Source organism: Aspergillus ambiguus (genome assembly GCF_047715705.1).
Source record: "Aspergillus ambiguus strain CBS 117.58 unplaced genomic scaffold BDV59scaffold_23, whole genome shotgun sequence".
Lineage (NCBI taxonomy): Eukaryota > Fungi > Ascomycota > Eurotiomycetes > Eurotiales > Aspergillaceae > Aspergillus > Aspergillus ambiguus.
The window spans coordinates 42,563-62,594 of NW_027395536.1; the positions used below are offsets into that span (position 1 = coordinate 42,563).

Genomic DNA, 20,032 nt, shown 5'->3' on the forward strand with positions numbered 1-20,032 from the left:
GCATATAGATCTACGTCCCGGATCGATATTTAGCCCTTCACCCAAGTTACCCATCCCCTTTTCATGCATATGGACCCATTTATGTCGATGCCATTGTAAATGTCCCTCTCTTTGTCGAATTGATAGACATGCAAAGAATAAAAGGCAGATATCTGTTTTCCAGTACCTATGGCTCGACATCCATACAAAGGCACGAATACCATAAGACCAGGTACTCATACCTGTTCTGCGAGAGCCTTCGCATCCCCAACACTACCACTCGCAACTTGAACAAAGTCAAACCCTGATATCTTCTCGGTGGAAACATCGACTCCATCCTTAGAGCCTTTATTCACCCCATACCCACCTCCTCCAGGTGTTTCAATAACCATCCTGTCCCCCGGTTCGACACTAATAGACCCCTTCCCACCGATAGAGACTACCCTCTCATTCTTCCCACAGACCCACGTGTTCTTGCCCCGCAATCCGTGGCCGCCGCCCTCCATCCCGTATGGTGCAAAGCTTCTCCTCTCAGAAAGGATAGACGCTGACATGGGTAACCGAAACTCTACATCTCGAATCACCCCGTCCCCACCAGTACATGCTCCCTTTCCGCCACTACCAGACCGAAACGAGAATCTCCGCAAAATCACCGGATACCGTCTTTCCAACGATTCCGGATCTGTGATCCGTGTATTTGTCATGTTGGTGTGGACACCGCTCGTCCCGTTCCATGTTGGACCAGCACCGCTCCCACCCGCGATTGTCTCGTAATACCCAAAACCGTTGGCGCCGTCGATACCAAAGGTGAAATTGTTCATGCAACCTTGGGACGCAGCGGAGACGCGGAACGCCTTGAATATCACGTCGACAATTCGCTGGGATGTTAGAACATTGCCGGCACAGACAGCTGCACCAGGACTCGGGTTCAGAATGGATTGTGGCGGGATGATCAGGGATATGGGCTTCATGCAGCCATGGTTTAGGGGGATGTCGGAGTCGACCATGCAGCGGAGGGCGAAAATTACGGCCGCATTGCAGATAGCAATGGGAGCGTTCCAATTGCCTAATTTATAGTTTAGCGGCATACTGCGTTATTTTGCCTGGGGATCTGTACGTACCGTAGACCTCGGTGCCAGTTCCTGTAAAGTCGAATGTGGCGGAGCCGTCTTCCTTGTTAATGGAGACTTGTAACTGAATCGGTGTGCCATCGTCCATGTAGTCTACAGCGGAAACTCTGTTGCTATCAAACTTCTTGGCAATGTTCTTGAAAAGATTGCGAGTTGCCAGCTCTGACGAATCCTGTATTGCTCCCATATACATCTGGTGATATGTAAATTAGATAGCCTAAGTATTTCTGGGGGATAGGCCGCTCACCTGAACCACATCCATTGTATATTCGTCGATCAATAGCCTAACAAGGCGGATGCCGCAATGGTTTGCGGCAGCTTGAGCCTTGATATCGGTGACATTGTCTTGGAAGCATCTCGCGCCACTTGAGCCAGGGTACTTTGCAGGTTCATCACAAAGCACCATCTTAAGTTGATCTTCAGCGAACTTTCCATCTCTCACCAAAAGGAAAGACTCGAAGAGAGCGCCTTCCTCCCAAAGATGCTTTGATGACGGGGGCATGGACCCTGGGAGTATGCCACCAACCTAGGGTATAGACTTCAGCATTGGATACTTTACAGCAGAATTTGGAATGACATACATCGGCATGGTGACCACGCGACGCGGTCCAGAAAATTATTTCTTTTCCTTTGGAATCAAACACCGGCGTGATGACAGTCAGATCTGGAAGATGAACACCGCCGAATGCTGTGATCAAGGGTCAACTCAAGCCCCATTTCATGGGCCCAACAGTTACATACCAGGAGAATTTGATAGCAACGCATCCCCATCCTGGAGCTTGCCTTTCCATTTCTCGATTTGAGACTTCACAGCGAATCCCATACTGCCAATCATGGCCGGCACGTGAGGAGCATTAGCGACTAAAGAGCCATCTGGAGAAAAGATTGCACAGCTAAAGTCAAGCCGTTCCTTAATATTAGCACTGACGCTCACGTTTTGAAGAACACGGCCCATCTGTTCGGCAATTCCGTAGAACCGATGGCGAAAAACGGACAGCTGGACAGGGTCCACGGCAGTAGAACTTAGTATCTTCTTCTCTGAGCCGACCTCTAGAAGGATCATATCGTTCGTGGATTTCGCGGAGCAGCTAGGACTAACAATAATAGTCTGGGTATTGTCGACTATGAGAGAGGGGCCCCGGACAGTTGCACCCAGAGTGAGAGAGTTCAGAAAGTACACAGGTGCTTCAACCCATCCAAGGCACTTGAAGTAAACTTGTCTCGTAGAATTGGGCTGGGGAGTTGCGGCTTTTTTGTCAATATATTCGAGTCCCTGGAGACCTTCGGGATTGTCGTTGTGAAAGAGATTTTTCCCCATAGCCCGGACTCGAATGCTATCGACAACTATCTCTCGATTGGTGGGTGTGAAGCCAAACTGTTGGTGATGGGCATCGACAAACGCTTTCTTTGCATCATCACCATCAGCCAAAGGGATCATTATGGCCGTTTCACTACCATCATAGCGCATGGATAGATATTTGTGGGCCTCAACGCAGGAGAATCGATGCATAGAGGAGTGTCGGAGCGCTTTTTGTGATAACTGGTGAAGGTCTGCAAATATGGTGTTCTGTGTTGATTCAGAAAATACTTTAGCACACGGTTTCTCCTCTTCATGTACAATATCGGCGACCCCAATTCCATATGCAGATAGAATCGAGGAGTATTTATGAATCAGGACCCGTCGGATACCAAGAGTTTCAGCGATCGCACATGCATGTTGGCCACCAGCACCTCCAAAGGAAGCAAGATGATGTTTAGCAGCATCGTGACCACGTCCTTCGGTCAAACTCCGGATCGGACCACACATCGCGGAGTTAGCAATTTGTAGGAATCTTCATCTTGGTCAGTCTTGACAGATTAGAAGATAGCCTTAAGCAATCCTAACTCACCCATCCGCCACCTCATACCAAGTCAATGACTTGCCTGTGTCTCTATTGATGACTTCCGTTAGCTCTTCGAATTTAGCAAGCACAATGTCAGAATCCAATGGCTCATTCTCGTTAGGACCGAAGACAGAGGGAAAATGCTCTGGAATCAGCCTTCCCAGTACCAGGTTTGCATCTGTCACTGTCAAAGGCCCGCCCTTTCTGTAGCATGCTGGCCCAGGGTGCGAAGAAGCACTCTCAGGCCCAACTTCCATCAAAGAGTTCCGCCAAGTGAGTATACTCCCACCCCCTGCAGCAATGGTGTTTATGTTAAGTTGCGGTGCTTGTATTGGGATACCAGCAGTGGTAGTTTCAAATATATGATCAAACTGGCCATCGTATCTGCTGACATCTGTGCTGGTACCGCCCATATCAAATCCAATGATAGGGACTTGTGTCTTTGGATCGTATGTCGTCCGTGCGTAACCAACTACACCCCCTGCAGGACCAGACAGGATTGCGTGCAGCCCAGATAATTCTGAGGTGGGAACTAGTCCACCGTCTGACTGCATAAATTCCAACCTGGTTTGGCCATGGTCGATTCTGGGAAAACTTGCGCTGAACTGTGCGAGATACCTCTCGATGGTCGGTGTGAGGTAAGCATCAAGAACAGAAGAGTTTCCTCTGGGAACAATCTTGGACCGTTGAGAAACTTGGTGTGATAAGGACACATGCTCAAATCCGATCTCCTTGGCAACATCACGTACCAGCAGCTCGTGAGGAGGGAAGATGTATGAATGCATGAAACAGACGGCAATCGATCGAAATCCCTCGGCGTAGATCCGCTTCAGATAAGATCGAGTATTTTCAACATCCAGGGGCTGGATAATGTGCACAATTTCCCCGGAAGTACCTTCCACGGTTTGCACTGGTTTTGGGTATTCCATGTTAAGATGACGGAGTTGCGAGTCACTGCATTGTCCCACCACCACTCGCTCTGCGGCCTCAAAAACATCCGAGAATAGTGGCTGTGGCCGTCGAATGGCAAGATCAAACATATATGGTCGTGATTGGTTTCCAATCTGGAGAAGATCCTTGAACCCTGCCGTTACCAGTAACGCCGTCCGCTCGCCTTTTCTCTCCAGAAGGGCATTTGTAGCGACCGTCGTACCCATACGGATCCATTCTGATGACTCTTGTCAATCGTCACGCGAACAGCTCCTTAGGAGATACACCCACCGACGTCTTTGAGGTCCAGCTCGGAACCTCGGGCAATCTGAACCCCATAATACTTTTCCAGCACTCGTCTGATAGCCTCCGTGGGAGCGTCAGGGTAGTTCCTGGTGTCTACAGACAGGATTTTCACGACAATATCATCTTTCCCCGCAACTCGGCAGATACAATCGGTGAAGGTGCCACCTCGGTCTATATATCTGTCAGTGCAAATGAGGTCAGGATTTAGGTTGAGACAAATACTAACCGATCGAGATCTTCAGCGGGCGCTCAACGTGAATTCCAGGCATAGCGTTTTCTCACTTCATGCAAGACGTATAGACAAGTGCAGTGTTCATCGTATCTGGTGTAATTATTATGTTTTTGGGCTTATCTACCATGCGATGAGCTTGCATTGGCTGATAAGGTGCGGGGAATGGGATCTACAAGAGGGGAGAAATTGGAGGAGCTGATATGGCTGTGGAGTTCCGGCATCGATCGGCTCGGATTTTGTCCGGTATAGCACTGTTGTGCAATTTGAGCACAGGGCAATGTTTATATAGCTAGCTGTAAGTTAGGTTATGCACAGAATGTGATTTTATGCCGGAAAACTGGATGCCTGGCTTGGACGATGATGTTTCAAGAACTGGCGATAGGGTAAACGAATGCTCGCAGCTTCTAATATTCTACATATAGATCCCTTTACGCTCCTATGTACAGCCATCTAGAACCGAGCTTACTCTCGAATGAACAGCGATGCCACACCCATTCCAGTGCTAATAAAAAGTCAGCTCGAGTATTAAAGATGTGCTGCGCACACTCACCTAGCACACATGCTGACAATACCCATCTCCTTGTCCTGGTTCTTTAGCTGAGAAAGTAAGGTCGCCACTTGGCGAGTACCGGTAGCACCAATGGGGTGACCCAGGGCAATGGCGCCTCCGTTCGGGTTGACCTTGTCGAGATCCAGTCCCAGCTCGCGCACGCAGTGGATGGTCTGGCTGGCGAATGCTTCATTGAGCTCAAAGACGCCAACGTCATTCTTCTCAATGCCAAGATACTTGTAGAGATTCTGAATGGCGAACACCGGGGCAATTCCCATCTCGTCCGGCTCACATCCAGCCACCTGCGTGCCGGCGAACCGGGCAATGGGCTTGAGGCCGTGGGCATCCGCCCAGGAACGGCGAGCGAGGATGGCGGCCGATGCGCCGTCGGAGATTTGCGAGCTAATGAACACTAGTATACACGTCCCATTCAGGATCACATCAGGTCAGAAATAACTTACGAGTTACCTGCCGTGCTGAAGCCATTCTCAAGAACGGGCTTCAGAGAAGACAACTTCTCAACCGTCACGCCGTGGCGCACGCCCTCGTCCAGCTCCACTGTATCCCAGGTCTCCTCCTTGGTCTCGGGGTTCACCCGTCGTGCTTTGATTGGAACGATCTCATCACCAAATGCGCCAGTCTTTTGCGCGTGGCTCGCTCGGCGTTGGCTCTCCGCTGAATACTCGTCCTGTTCCTGACGGCTGACGTTGTATCTGGAGGCGACATTCTCCGAGGTTTTCAGCATTGGGAGTAGGCAGTCACGCGCAGCCTTGATAGGCGACTCCTTCAGTAGCGGGGAGACATCCACGGGAATACCCCGGGTGGTGTAGTTGCGGGTCATACTCTCGACACCACCAGCGAGACCGACGTCAATTTGGCCGACGAGGATGGAGTGGGAGATGTGGGTGAGAGCCTGGAGACTACTTGAACATTGACGGTTCATGGTATGGAAAGTTGTGGAGTTGGGGAAACCGGCGGCATTGAGGGCCATGCGGCCGGTTTTGGCGAAGCCCAGTTCGGCGAGGACATTGCCGATCATGCTGTCGTTGACATCTCCGGGTTGGATGTTGGCGCGTTTGACGGCTGATTGCATGATCTGATCCTGTTAGCTGTATCCCAGGAGGGGGGAGTTATGTATGACGGACCGGCATGAGAAGCTCCTCCGGGTAGGAGTCTCGGAAGCCGCCCTTATAGGCGCGGGCGATGGGACTCCGGACGGAGGAGAGAACGACAACATCGTTAGGGGATTTGGTGAGGACTTCCTTCGCGGACCGTCTGAGCATGATGGGGGAGGTATGCAGGTGTATAGGGGAAGGAGAAGAGAGTTGTTGTAGTATGAAGTATGGGGAGTAGATGACGCTGGGATGTTAATAGAGCATACATTAGAGTGGCCGGTGGGGCTGGACCAACCACGATTTGCCCCACGTTGAGATCATCGTCGCGAGTGCGGAGAACTCGGGGACGGGGTCGGTTATTCTATTCTATATTGTGTTGTTCTTCTTCTTCTTATTATTATTGGAGTATTATTGTAGAAAGCATAGAGTATTGTATTCTATTACTGACTACGGGAAATATTAATAAGACCGTGACTAGTCGGATGACGTTCAAGATATTCCACACTCATCTGACAGAACTGAATTTTCCTGGAAAAAGCACCGGCATTCAACTACGCGAAGATCTCCAGAACAAAATAATCGCACTGTAGAGGCTCTTTAGATAATCTAATCCAGAACAGCAAGACGCAAGATGCTCCGGGCACCTCCCGGCGGGCCCGCTCGGTGCCGATGCTGTCTCCCGCCGCGTCGGAACGGGATGGGGGATTCGGAAGAGCACCCGAACGGGCATTCCCGATCTTGACCGACAGAGTATTTGATATCTTTCAAGGATATAGTCACGTAGGCATATCGTCGAGTGTAGAGAGAATAGTAAGGTCATTCATATCCTCCGTACTAACCTGCAGGAAACAATACGCAGCACTTCTCATGTGGGGTGAATGTTCCCCCGCCAGCGCTGACATAAGCCCGTGGGGTCGGCTTCGGAAGGCGGCAAAAGGCAAAGCGGTCTGCAGGCGGATAATCTCTTTGTCGGCAACGAGCGGCGGTTCTTCTCCAGTTGGGGATTTAAATATAATGGATCTTCCCCATTCCTTCCACTCTTTTTCCTTTTTTCCTCTCTTTTTATCCCCTCTATCCCCAGACTCTCTCTCATTCTAGGGCCGATCCGACAGCATGTCGCGCCCTGTCATTCCCGCCGCTGTCCCTGCGGTGTTCCGCCCGCTCTGGCGGCGGAACTTCTCCGCATCCACCAACAAGCGCGCTATCAACAAGATCTGCCAGTCGGCTCAGGAAGCCGTCAAGGATATGAAGGGCAGCTCCACCCTTCTGGTTGGTGGTTTCGGTTTCTCCGGTGTCCCCAACACCCTCATCAATGCCGTCCGGGACCGTCCCGACATCACCGATCTCACCGTCGTCTCCAACAATGCCGGTATGCCCGGTAAGGGTCTCGGCCAGCTGCTGGAATCCGGTCAGATCAAGAAGATGATCGCTTCCTTTATCGGTGAAAACAAGGTCTTCGAAAAGATGTACCTTAGTGGTGACCTCTCTCTGGAATTGACTCCCCAGGGTACCATTGCGGAAAAGTGTGCCGCTGGTGCCGCTGGTGTCCCGGCTTTCTATACCCCTGCTGCTTATGGAACTATTGGTATGTCTGATGCACCGTCACCACTCCTACGAGAGCCAATTTGCTGACTCGCCTAGTGCAAACTGGTGAACTCCCCGTGCGTTACAACAAGGACGGCTCCGTCGCGGAGACCTCCAAGCCCAAGGAAACCCGCGAATTCAACGGCAAGAACTACATCCTGGAAGAATCGATTTTCGGTGACTACGCTCTGGTTAAGGCCCACAAGGCCGACAAGCTCGGTAACTGTCAGTTCCGCAAGGCCATGAACAACTTCAACGAGGCCATGGGCAAGAACGCCAAGTACACCATCGTCGAGGCTGATGAGATCGTCGAGGTCGGCGAGCTCGACCCCGAGGAGATTCACCTGCAGTCCATCTACGTCAACAAGGTCATCCAGAGCTCCGGCGAGAAGCAGATCGAGAAGCTCGTCTTTGCCAAGGACCCCAGCGAGATGCTCCAGGCCGGCGACGGTGAGGCCACCGCCCGCCGTGAGCGCATCGTCAAGCGTGCCGCCAAGGAGTTCCGTGACGGCATGTACGTCAACCTTGGTATCGGTATGCCTCTGATTGCTCCTTCCTACGTCTCCGAGGGTGTCGAGGTCGTCCTCCAGGCCGAGAACGGTATCCTCGGTCTTGGTGGCTACCCCAAGCCCGGTGAGGAGGACCCCGACCTTATCAACCCCGGTAAGGAGACTGTCACTCTGTCCAACGGTGCCTCTGTCTTCGGTTCCCACGAGTCTTTCGGTATGATTCGCTCTGGTCGTATTGATCTTACTATGCTCGGTGCTCTGCAGGTCAGCCAGTACGGAGGTATGTACCCTACTTCTCTCGTTCGCCTCCAGAAAACATACTAATTCGTGTTAAGACCTCGCCAACTTCATGCTTCCCGGTAAGGTTAAGGGTGTCGGCGGTGCCATGGATCTGGTCGCCAACCCTGAGCAGACCAAGGTCGTTGTCACCATGGAGCACGTCGATAAGAAGGGCAACCCCAAGATCCTGCCTGAGTGCAGCTTCCCTCTGACCGGCCCCCGCTGTGTGTGGAAGATCATCACCGATCTGGCCGTCTTCGAGGTCAGCCCCACGGAGGGTCTGACCCTGGTTGAGCACGCCGAGGGCGTCTCTGTCGAGGAGATCCGCAGCAAGACTGCCGCTCCTTTCAAGGTTGCTGACAACCTGAAGCCTATGCTGTAATTTAGATATCCGTCCGTATATATAGATTGAATTTGTTGTACATTGATGAAAGATGTTTGCCACAGTAGAAGATCATCCCCTGTATCATACTCTATCCCAGTCTTATTAATTCTGTACCTATACAGTACACTATCAGTGATGCTTGACATAGAACATACTTGATATAGAACTCTCCACCATGTGGGGTCAACCCACCACATCAGCCCGTGGGGCTTCATGTACAAACAAACCCTGATCAGCCCATAGAAGAATAGTCTGTCGATACATAGATCCATCCAATTGAACCCAATCTCCTCGCACAGAAAGAATGAACCGTCTTTCTCTCCGTCTGGCCACGGCCCGACCACTCGGGGTATCCCCACCTACTCCCCGCAATGGCATCGGAGCGATCCGTTGCATGGTCAGTGCAGCCTCTAAGAGACTGCCATTGGCTGGGGTTAAAGTCCTCGACATGAGTCGAGTACTGGCTGGAGTATATTTCCATGCACTGCACCTGTTTATAGGAGTATAACTAACAAACCCGCCAGCCCTATTGTACGCAAATCCTCGGTGATCTCGGGTACAAATGCACCCCAGCCCATGCATCCACACCATAGCTGACATGAACACAGAGCCGAGATAATCAAGATCGAACACCCCATCCGCGGAGATGACACCCGCGCCTGGGGTCCCCCGTACGCGGCCTACCAAGACGGCCGACAAGGCAACGGCGAAAGCGCCTACTACCTCTCCGTATGGTGCCCACGCGCAAACCGCCCCTCACACGACGTTAACCAACGCGCTGCAGGTAAACCGAAACAAGCGCTCACTCGGGCTCTCCTTCGCGCACAAAGAGGGCGTCGACATCCTACACCAGCTCGTAAAAGACTGTGACGTCCTGGTAGAAAACTACCTCCCCAACTCACTGGCCAAATATGCCCTCGACTATAACACCATCAGCCACCTCAACCCGCGGCTCATCTACACCAGCATCACAGGCTACGGCCAGACGGGCCCCTACAGCAACCGGCCAGGCTTCGACGTCATGGTCGAGGCGGAATTCGGCCTGGCGCATCTGACCGGGTCCCGCGATGGGCCGCCTGTCAAGGTCGGGGTCGCCGTAACGGATTTAACGACGGGCCTGTACGCGTGCAATTCGATCATGGCTGCGTTGCTAGCCCGCGCAATCACCGGCGAGGGCCAGCATCTAGACGTGTGCCTGAGTGATTGCCAGGTGGCGACGCTGGCGAATATGGGTAGCTCCGTGCTCATCAGTGGCGAGAAGGATACAGGTCGATGGGGGACGGCGCACCGTATGTGTTCTGCTCTTTCTCGTTCGGTGTGAGCGTTGTGCTGACAGAAACAGCTTCTGTGGTGCCATATCAGAGTTTCAAGACCGCTGACGGTGATATCTTCGTCGGCGGCGCGAATGACCGGCTATTTGGCATCCTATGTGATCGCCTTGGCAAGCCCGAGTGGAAGTCAGATCCGCGGTTCATGAGTAACAATGAGCGCGTCCGCAACCGTACTGAATTGGAGAACCTTATTGAGGCAGAGACGGCTCAGCGGACGACGAGTGAATGGCAGGGTCTATTCGAGGGGAGCGGGCTGCCTTTTGCCGTCGTAAATGATGTGCAAGGTACCATGAACCACGATCACGGTAAGAAGTATGAAGGATGAGCGAAGACACTTTGTTGACGATTACCAGTGCGCGCGCGCGGCATGGTGCAAACTATCGATCATCCTTCCTGTGGACCGATCAAGGTCATCAGCCCCCCTGTCAAGTATTCCAAGGCCGAACCGAGCATTAGGCGGCCGCCGCCGCTTTTGGGTCAGCATACGGACGAGATCCTGCGAGACATAGTTGGGTTAAGTGAGCTGCGTATCCAGGAACTGAGGGATAAGGGCGTGGTTGCGTAGGTACTGGATTGCGGTGCTGCATATACATATACATGATACACAGTTTTCGGACATTGTAGATGATTCTAGGTAGGATTGCAGGTGTGTCGTGTTATTTACAGATGGGAGTCGGAGGGCTCATTCTTATTATAATACTGGGTCATATCATGCTTCAACACGTCCAGGCCCTGCCGACAGTCAGTTAGTGTTCGACAAGTAGCGGTCCCAAATACTCACAAGGGCGATTTCCCGCGCCAGACCAACATCAGTCTCAGATTTGATACACAGCTTAAAGAACTCATCGTTCTCGCTTGCCTTGTCTGGGTCTTGATCGTACAGCCGTCGGAAGTTCTCTCGCGACATAGGATCGATCGTTTCAGCCCAGATCTTCCGCCGGACCTCGCTGTATTTATCGAGTATGCTGTCGTCCGCCAGTCCCTTGTGTATACCCATCAGCGCATCGAACAGACTGCCAACGTCGGCAATGCCGCCGGTCAGACCGAGACCACCACTACATTTAGTTAGCCGATAGAAGGTACTATAGGTACTATACCATAAATCCTCAATACTCACAAAGGATTGCACAGATGTGCTGCGTCAGCTGCCAGAATCACTCTTCCTACGCGAAAACTCGGCGCACATCGTTGCTGCAGTTTATAAGGGCTGATGTTCGTAATGCGATACTTGCCCGGCTTGGGATTCCCAGGGAGGATCTTCTCATATTTCATCGGTTGTCGTTGTACGTATTCCTCGCGGCTTAGCCCCGGTATGTCCATGTAGGTCACACGATAAAGGCCATCATTTGTGATGCGGGCTGCCATATACAAGTCAGTCGGGTGGACGATGAAGTTTGTGTCCCAGTAGCCGTATTTTTCGAAGTCATAGTACGCCTAGATGAAGTCAGCCGCCAAATTCCGCCCAATATAGTGACCGGCAAAGCATACGTTCGTCGCAATAATCTGCGCATTCAAGGTCTCCCCAGGATACTCGGGGCCAAACAACTCCCGTCGGACCGTACTACTGGCGCCATCACAGCCGAGAACATAATCAGCCTCGTAGCGCTGTGTACCTGTCGCAGTCTCCACATCCACCCAGGCCTTTTGTTCGTCCTGTCCGACTTTAACCACCTTGTGTGCCCATTTTATCTGGCACGTAGGTTGACGCTCGATGTGCTTGCAGAGGAGCTCGCCCAATTGATCCAATGGGAGGACCACCATGCGGTAGCGGTAATCCTTCGGGAAGACCTCATGCGACATGCCGGCGATGAAAGTCGTGTCCACCTTTCTCCAGCACATGTTCTTGATCTGGAAACCTTGGGCTACAACATCATCAAGCACTCCGGCGCGGTCAAGCTCGTAGGCAGCGGGAGAAGCATAGTGTGCGGCGCGCGGCTGCTTATTGAGTTCTGTCCCAGCATCGAGGATTTCGACTTCGATGCCCTGCTTGCCCAGGAGGAGAGCAAGTATGAGACCCGAAGGGCCGGCGCCGACAACGATAGCCTATACTTGTCAGCCCAATCATTTGCCTTGGTAAGGAAAGAGAAATTTATTTCCTAACAAACAATCGCAGTCTCTACTGTACCTTTTTGATTGCCATCCTAGGTGTGAGTCCCGTTGCAGTTGCCTGGATAGATACTGCAGTTGACAGGAACAGACTCGGGACGGCTGTTTCCTGTCACAATTTATGAGAACCTCATGAATCCCTAGTGCCGTGGGGCCACTCGGTTATCCCCCTTCTAACTATATTAGCTTCTGATTATCGCCAACGATGGACGGTCTGAACCCGTGTGCTTACGGGGTTTTTGCGGTAATGCGGGGCTGGGGCGGGGAGGCGGGGGTAAATAACCGAAGTTAGTATGATTGCCATAATCCGCCTTTTAGCCCCGTGTATAATGTAGAGGCTCCCGGTTTGCTTTATGGTTTTTCCAAATTCTGTGTAAATGGTGTTGGTGGAGGTCTAGAAGCCGGGGGGGGCCGAGATATTGCAGCACGAGCTACCACAGGAATTGTTCCTGGAATGTAAGCGAAGGCGCTCCGCTCCAGGAACTTCTCTCCTCATGCTTCCTAGGTTTGGGTCCTCCATGATCTTGTAGTTTGGGTCCATCTATATTAGTGGGCTGCAAAGTGGGCGACTCAACATTGGTGAACAGTTGGGGGCCCCCTCGTCGCATTTCGACCGGAAAAGTTAGACCAGCTGGATCAGGCAGGGAAGCCCTTGCTGATAAATAAATTGAATTATCGAGTTCGAGGTCTTCCTGACTCGTGTCAGCTCCTCTCCGACATTTTGCGCTTCTGAATGCCGGCGGCGCAGTCGGGGACGTAGTCGCCATTTTGCTGTCTATGGCCGCTTCTTTATAAGTAGAACGATAATTATCCTGGTTTAAACTATCCAGTTGCCATTCACGGATATGCAGGACTGTATCGAGCGGAAAATTCCTCCAATATTCGCTCCCTGGTTTAGCCGGTCGGGTGAAGGACCGCTCGCTACTTTTGGGATCCTCTTCCACGGATGTGTCGTGGGCAATAGCAGTGAATAATTGTTCATCTGAGATCTGGCATAGAACTCGTAGAAGCAAGGTTTCTGTTTCCCGGAAACGAAGCTCCAGGGCCTCGATGTAACCTTTTTCAGGGCCTCTGCACTTGTTAAGCGGATGGGTCTAGATGAATGAGACGAGAGTTCGTACCGTTTAAGTTGTTCGGGCCAACTGCACTGGCGATGATGATGAAGACATTGAGTACATGTTGGCCTTGGAGTTGTTAAACACATTCTGTCCGAGCAATTCGATGGATTATGTTCTCACCTGTTCCCACTACACTGGCGAGAAGGTTTGCGTCAGTTGGTTCGGAAAAAGGAACTTTTGGAGAGTGAGTACCTTCTGCTTCCTATAACGACAGGAATTGCATGCAATAGTAATACGCGACGCTTTCTTTGCGGGGGCCATGATGCTGGGTGCTTTCACGGGTAGTATGAGGTTCATGTAGAGTAATAGTATGCAGGGTGGTCCTTTTGCCTCTGATAACGATAAGGGTTAGGGTTGTCGGGTGAAGGTTCTACCGAGTCCATTCCACGAATGTATAACACGTTGACAGAATAGATTGGCATTAGAATATCTTAGATTCTAAAGTACTAGAGCAACCTTTGCATTTGCACAACAACACAGGGAAACCTAGAATTCCAGGGGAAAACCTGTGTCAAGGTCCATACATTACTCGGTCCCGGGTTCCAATAGAGCATGTCCACACGCTCCACAGGAGTCCAGGACCCATAGGCCGTCATTTAGTTAGTTCTACTGATCATAGCAGTAGTTAAATTATTTCTTCATTGCCTGCCCGCATTTTATCTGTCAGCCTGGTTCAGTACCACCAGCCATAAGTCCGACTCACAATTTCGCAGAAGTCAGGGCCGGCCCGCTGAGACTGGAAGCATTGGCCATCACATGTTGTAGAGACGTCGAGAAGGTCTTCACGCTCACAGTAGAACAACGTGCGAGACATCTGGGTCATATTGAAAGCATCACCTTCCGCAGCGATATCATGGAGTTCATTCAGGGTCCAGCCTGCCAAGCTTGAGTCAATGATGGAGTCGGGAGACAGCAGATAGTAAATGAAAGTCAGAACACACCCATGGTAGCCAGAGTAGAACCGCAATACTCAACCCCAGGGGTACAGTATCCGGTAGCAAGAGCTGCGGGGATAGCAGCTAACAGGGTGATGAGGGAGAAAGCGGTCTTCATGGTGGGCGTTTTAAAGTGTGGTCAAGAATCCTGTAATAGGTTTGGAGTGCAATTGGGTGATGACAATTTGATCTAGAGAGTTGAGAGGCACCTTTATATACGTTTGAGATCGTTACCTGCGGTGTAGATATATTAATTAGCATCTACTCATGCAGGTGTGTGTGTAGTGTTATTTGCTATGAAGCTATCATGCCATGAATGTCAGGTTCATCGAATCGATTCTCAAAGAGCCTAAGTATGTTAGTCGTGTGCAACAACGGAGTAGCAAGTCTGCGAAGGGGTAATTAAGTTTGTCCGGGCCATCCTAAAATTAGCTGTTGATTATTTCTCATCAATACATTCTGTTTTGGGCAGATGCAGTTCATTTTCTTCATACTTTACTTACTTCAGAGATCGTCAGTATGCACACACCACTTAGATTGTAACGTATAGGCTTCCAAGGATTACTATTCGAACAGTGTCTAGATAAGTCTGTTATGGAACTCCGATAGTTACACCTTTTTGAGCTTCATCATGTATGTCTATTTGCTGTCATGCTTGTATTTTATGCATTTTGTTCCAGGCTACAAATGGTGAGAGATCACACCGCACTAAGTATTGCGCGCAGCCTTTGCAAGCCATATAGATATAGTCACAGAGCGTATGATTTGTCCATGCAATAAATTTAAAATTTTTGTTCTAAGAGTTTTATTTCTGTCATCCGAGAATGTCCACCAAGTCTAACTCCTTCCACCCACTAATTCCTAGGGTAGATAGATATGCCTCTAAGGGGTTCAGTACTACCTGCAGCATTCCGGGTTTGTATAACTAAAATTCTCATGTATTCGGTTCCCCCGAGGAGACGCTACAATATCAGGTACCTCATGGCTTCCTTCGTTCATTATTCAACGTCGCTTAACCTTGGTATAGCGCCGAATTGATACCCCAGTCCGAAAGCGTTGCATATAGCATGGGTACACGACATTTTGGTGTTGGAAGGGGCCAAAATTACGTTCCTATCCAATGCCCGCCTTTTAGCCATTCATCAAATCTTATGTGGAGGTGCTGGTGGAGGATCACTCCTGGTAGAGGCTGAGGCTGGGAGCGATGCGGGTGAACGTTCAGGCGACTGTCCGGAACACTCAGCAGAATAGGAAGTTATAAAACAAGTAGTCGTGATATTCTTTACCTCTTCAATTATTCCTGTCACATCTCGGAGATATAAGTCAAGCAAAGCCTTACTCAAAAAATGGGGTCTACATCTCCTACATACCGCATCGCCTCGATTCCCTGCGACGGAATCGGCCCCGAAGTTGTGAGCGCCACTATTCAAGTGATCAAGCAGCTCTCCACAACAATAGGCACTTTCAATATTGAATTCACGCATATACCGTGGGGAACACATTACTACAAGAAAACAGGACGATATGCACCGGCAGACTGCTTAGACACGCTGCGGAAGTTCGATGCTGGCCTATTTGGTGCGGTTGGCGATCCAGGTAAATCGATCTAAACAGAGAAGCCTGCAGGCTTCCATCGTTTAATAATTATTAACTCAACTACAGATGTCCCTGATCATATCTCCCTCTGGGGGCTTTTGTTGGCCATTCGGGGCCCTCTCCAGCTTTACGCCAATGTCCGTCCAGTGCGCACATTCCCTGGAACTAAATGTCCCCTGAACACAATCGCCGATGGTATCGACTGGGTTCTAGTTAGAGAAAACTCCGAGGGCGAGTACTCCGGACAAGGCGGGCGCAGCCACGTCGGACATCCATGGGAAGCGGCGACAGAAGTCGCGATGTTCACGCGTGTCGGTGTTGAGCGCATTATGCGCTTCGCTTTTGAAACTGCGCGTTCTAGGCCCCGACGACAGTTGACGGTGGTGACCAAGAGCAATTCCATGCGCAACGGCATGGTTCTGTGGGACGAGGTAGCGGCCGAGGTAGCTCCTGATTTTCCCGAAGTCAAGTGGGACAAGATGCTCGTAGATGCAATGACTGTGCGCATGGTATCGAATCCGCAATCCCTGGATACCATCGTTGGCACTAATTTGCATATGGACATCTTGTCCGATCTGGCGGCGGCACTGGCGGGTTCTATTGGGGTGGCACCGTCAAGCAACTTGGATCCGACTCGAAAGAATCCTTCCTTGTTTGAGCCAGTGCATGGTAGTGCTTTTGACATCACTGGGAAAGGTGTCGCCAATCCTGTTGCAACATTCTGGTCGGCTGCGGAAATGCTGTCCTGGCTAGGGGAGAAAGAAGCTGCTAAGCAGCTCATGGACTGCGTGGAGAAGGTTTGCGCTGCGGGAGTTTTAACACCAGATCTAGGAGGAAGCTCAAATACTCAAGGGGTTGTAGATGCAGTATGTAAGGAAATCCAAGGTCTTGCTAGGGCATAGTGGAGAATATGGAGAAGTAGGTTGGTATTGTTGATATCTAGACACGATGATCCAAGAATGCTTTTGTACCTTTTTTAATCAAATGTTCTTCAGTATCACATAGGAATACTTATCGTTCTGATCTAGCTTCACTGTTCAAATGAAACATAGGCTTCTATGCGAGATTCTCTATACTCAAACCCTTAAGATGGCTGTGCTGACTCATCCGGACGTTCTCCTCTCCACTGATTCATTCATATCACTCGTCCCATCCACCGTCGTCTTGACTTTTGAGGCATCCTGATCCCCTATTCCCTCTGGGCACCATGTCCTAGACGTTATCATTATGGAGTCTTCGGATCTCACGACGGGACCGTCAGAAATTGGCTCCCTCAGGGCCCATTCCAACGAAGAGAGTCAATTTGTCGGTAGTTCTAGCGGGGTCTACTTCATCAACACTGTTCGTCAGGCATTTCTTAAAAACCGGGAGTCGCTTGACAACTCCTCATCAGAACAAGGCTTTCCGCCCCCGGAAGACACCCTTGTGGGTAGTGACGGGGATAAGCGATCCATCCCCGGCTCCTCGGCTCACGCATCGCCTCTATCAAGAGGTGAACACACCCTCTGTCGGTGGGAATATGACCCCTCGGTGGCTGCGGTCTTGGGCCATGCGCCCCCGCTAGAGACAGCCCGTGAGCTCATGATGCTCTACTTCAGGATCTGGCATCCGCTTTTTCCTTTCCTTCACGGGCCAACTTTCCTGCAAGCCATGGAACAGCTTTACTCAGGCAGCCCTGATAGTCATGCCCAGTCACCGTCCTCCACGGACCATCGAAACGCCTGCTGGACTACGATTTTCCAGTGCGTGTTCAATCTCGCCAACCATCTGCGTGCAGATGTTTGTCTGCCTCCGGAGTCCCAGATCGAGTCTCCTGGGAGTATGCACAAGTTGCTGGGCACCCTCACCTACCGAAGCGACCTTCCCTCGCTGCAAGCCCTGCTTGCGTCCCAGCTGTACCTCGTGGCGAAGATGTCGCTCCGGACAGCCTCCACTGTGGGTGGGTGCCTGCTTCGATCCATGGTGCATGCGGGACTCCATCGCTGTCCGTTCCGGTATAAGGAACTCTCCACGCATGACCGACAGCTTCGCAAGCGTATCTTCTGGTGTTCCTACGCACTCGATCGGTATCTGAGCCAAGCACTCGGTCTTCCTCTCGGCATCCAAGACTCTGACATCGACGTCTGCCTCCCGGGGGGTTATGAAGCGCATATCCCAGGCTCACATAAAACCTATGCATCACACAGCTCCAACCAGGATAACGCAGACTCACCAAGCCCCAGTCCGGCCTCCTACGACCAAGAATGCGCCAACAAGAAACAGCTCGCATTCTCCAGCTACGTCGAATCTGGCACCCTCACCGGCCGCGCCCTTGAACTCTTCCACAAATCCATCTTCGTCCGCTCCGTCCGCCGCAGTTCCGTCCTCGTCCTCGTCACCGACATCCACAAATGGTGGAACAGCCTCTCGACCGACCTTCAGGGCCTCCCACCGCGACTCGTCACCGACGACCACCACCATCGCTCGGACTCCACCAGCACCAGCACCAGCACCACGCCCTTCCACTTCGGCCCCTTCTTCACCGTCCTCTACCAGCACCTCATCCTCCTCGTCAACCGACCCTCGCTCTCGCTCGCGCCGTCATCCCCGGAATTCGGCTCCGCCCTGCAGACCTGCATCGGCGCCGCAAGGGAGATCCTCACTGCACTCTCGGCGCAGCTAGACAGCGGCCAGGCCTTGTTCTGGCCGGGGTTCCTGTCGGCTGCGTGGATGGCGGGGCTGGTGCTTGCCTTTGCTTGTCAGTTGAGACAGTACGGTCTAGCGAAGGGTTATCAGTGGGTCTCCTCTCCCTTCCTCTCGCAGTGCTTTTAGCTCGGGGGGAATTCTCTTCATAAACGCTAATGTCGGGTTATCAGCGAGATAAACAAATGCCTCGTAATCCTCCATGCTATGTCCGCCCAATGGGACACTGCCAAACACTGCCATCGCGCGTTGTCCCTTCTTGCCCACCATATCCACCAATCCCCCTCCATTCTTCTCCAACCCACGCAACCGCAGCTCGACCAGGAGGGCCCCAGCGGTTCCCGGGCCAAAAGACGGCGTCTGGAGTCAGAGTCGGAGCCCTGTCCGGACGGCGGTACCGCGGCGAACAATCCGCCCACGCCCGCTACTTCCCAGCTTCCACAGGAGTCAACCGTCGCGTCGCTACCGCCCAGCCAGACCCTTCTCTCTGATATCGCCGATTCACGGTTCTTCTTCCGGCCGGAAGACGATACAACCACCACCTCCCTGGTCGACTTGGATCTGGGGATGGTTGACCTGCTACAGGGAGGCAATTTCGACAACCTCCTCGATATGTTCGGACAGCAGTATCCGAGTTTCTAATTGTATTCCGTAGCGTGCTTCGTACATACCCATCCATCATACCTGGCAGCCTTTAAGGCGAGCATGTACATTACAACAGCTTGATACAGTACCCTTGGAGCTGACTAGAGTTGGCTACTACGGAACCATACCGTGAGGAAGTCATAAGTCTATATTACACTCGTGTCGAATCAGGCAGAGGTACGCAGGGGACAGCAGGTCGGAGATTCCTCGCTGTGTCCATCACTCGTGACAGGAACCTTCAAAAAGATAATAAAAAAGTAGTAAACACCATGATACCCGAACAACTTTTATATCCGATCTCAACCCTTCCGTGCTTGCTTGACATATTTGGAACGCTTCCCCTCCCGCATGCACAAATACAAACCACCCTTAAGGAAATCTATCGACGATTCCGAGCATCAGGCAATGGAGAAGGCGTAAAAGTACAATCGGGAGGGACAGAGGGGGAAAAAAAAAAAAGAAACCCCCAGAAACACCAACTTGCTTTTAGTTGCTTGGGAGGAGATCAGAGCCAGGTAACAAGGCCAACAAAGAACTTTTTCTTTCGGGGAAACCGAGGGATATCAGGACCAGGAAAATATAGAGAAAAGAGGTTGGGAAGAAGAGGAAGTAAGAAGTCATCGTCAATTCGAGTAGAGGGGGGATAAGTGGTAGGTCATCAGAGCAGTAAAGGGAAATGAGAAAAAAGGAAAAAAGGTGGATCAAAATCTTTCATCATGGCAGACCGCATCACAAAA

The 20,032-nt window shown here is 51.4% G+C and overlaps 6 protein-coding genes across 6 annotated transcripts; 2 read left to right on the forward strand and 4 right to left on the reverse strand.

Moving 5' to 3' along the window:
- Positions 1-215: 215 nt before the first annotated feature.
- BDV59DRAFT_208861 (Hydantoinase B/oxoprolinase-domain-containing protein) lies at positions 216-4,497 on the reverse strand (the record flags this gene model as incomplete). Its single annotated transcript, XM_073695286.1, has 8 exons — positions 216-1,045; positions 1,101-1,302; positions 1,357-1,635; positions 1,691-1,797; positions 1,851-2,941; positions 2,999-4,160; positions 4,214-4,399; positions 4,455-4,497. The coding sequence occupies 8 exons, from the start codon at positions 4,495-4,497 to the stop codon at positions 216-218; spliced, it is 3,900 nt and encodes a 1,299-aa protein (XP_073546402.1).
- A 396-nt stretch (positions 4,498-4,893) lies between these two features.
- Positions 4,894-6,293, reverse strand: BDV59DRAFT_208862 (thiolase family protein; the record flags this gene model as incomplete). The annotated part of the gene is made up of 4 exons (XM_073695287.1): positions 4,894-4,962; positions 5,011-5,412; positions 5,472-6,106; positions 6,156-6,293. The coding sequence occupies 4 exons, from the start codon at positions 6,291-6,293 to the stop codon at positions 4,923-4,925; spliced, it is 1,215 nt and encodes a 404-aa protein (XP_073546403.1). The 3' UTR covers positions 4,894-4,922.
- A 945-nt stretch (positions 6,294-7,238) lies between these two features.
- On the forward strand, positions 7,239-10,778 carry BDV59DRAFT_208864 (succinyl-CoA:3-ketoacid-coenzyme A transferase 1 mitochondrial precursor; the record flags this gene model as incomplete). Its single annotated transcript, XM_073695288.1, has 7 exons — positions 7,239-7,710; positions 7,767-8,498; positions 8,554-8,875; positions 9,491-9,611; positions 9,667-10,171; positions 10,225-10,518; positions 10,567-10,778. 7 exons carry the CDS (start codon positions 7,239-7,241, stop codon positions 10,776-10,778), a joined length of 2,658 nt encoding a protein of 885 aa, XP_073546404.1.
- BDV59DRAFT_181390 (FAD-dependent oxidoreductase) lies at positions 10,707-12,546 on the reverse strand. Its single transcript, XM_073690230.1, has 5 exons — positions 12,339-12,546; positions 11,702-12,256; positions 11,331-11,647; positions 10,995-11,268; positions 10,707-10,945 (listed from the first exon to the last, which is right to left on the reverse strand). Exons 1-5 carry the CDS (start codon positions 12,351-12,353, stop codon positions 10,874-10,876), a joined length of 1,233 nt encoding a protein of 410 aa, XP_073546405.1. The 5' UTR covers positions 12,354-12,546; the 3' UTR covers positions 10,707-10,873.
- A 44-nt stretch (positions 12,547-12,590) lies between these two features.
- BDV59DRAFT_181391 (uncharacterized protein) lies at positions 12,591-13,571 on the reverse strand. The gene is made up of 2 exons (XM_073690231.1): positions 13,441-13,571; positions 12,591-13,390 (listed from the first exon to the last, which is right to left on the reverse strand). Exons 1-2 carry the CDS (start codon positions 13,521-13,523, stop codon positions 12,751-12,753), a joined length of 723 nt encoding a protein of 240 aa, XP_073546406.1. The 5' UTR covers positions 13,524-13,571; the 3' UTR covers positions 12,591-12,750.
- A 2,147-nt stretch (positions 13,572-15,718) lies between these two features.
- On the forward strand, positions 15,719-19,292 carry BDV59DRAFT_194108 (tartrate dehydrogenase; the record flags this gene model as incomplete). Its single annotated transcript, XM_073692338.1, has 5 exons — positions 15,719-15,968; positions 16,035-16,838; positions 17,185-18,689; positions 18,720-18,769; positions 18,824-19,292. 5 exons carry the CDS (start codon positions 15,719-15,721, stop codon positions 19,290-19,292), a joined length of 3,078 nt encoding a protein of 1,025 aa, XP_073546407.1.
- Between the last annotated feature and the right edge of the window lie 740 nt (positions 19,293-20,032).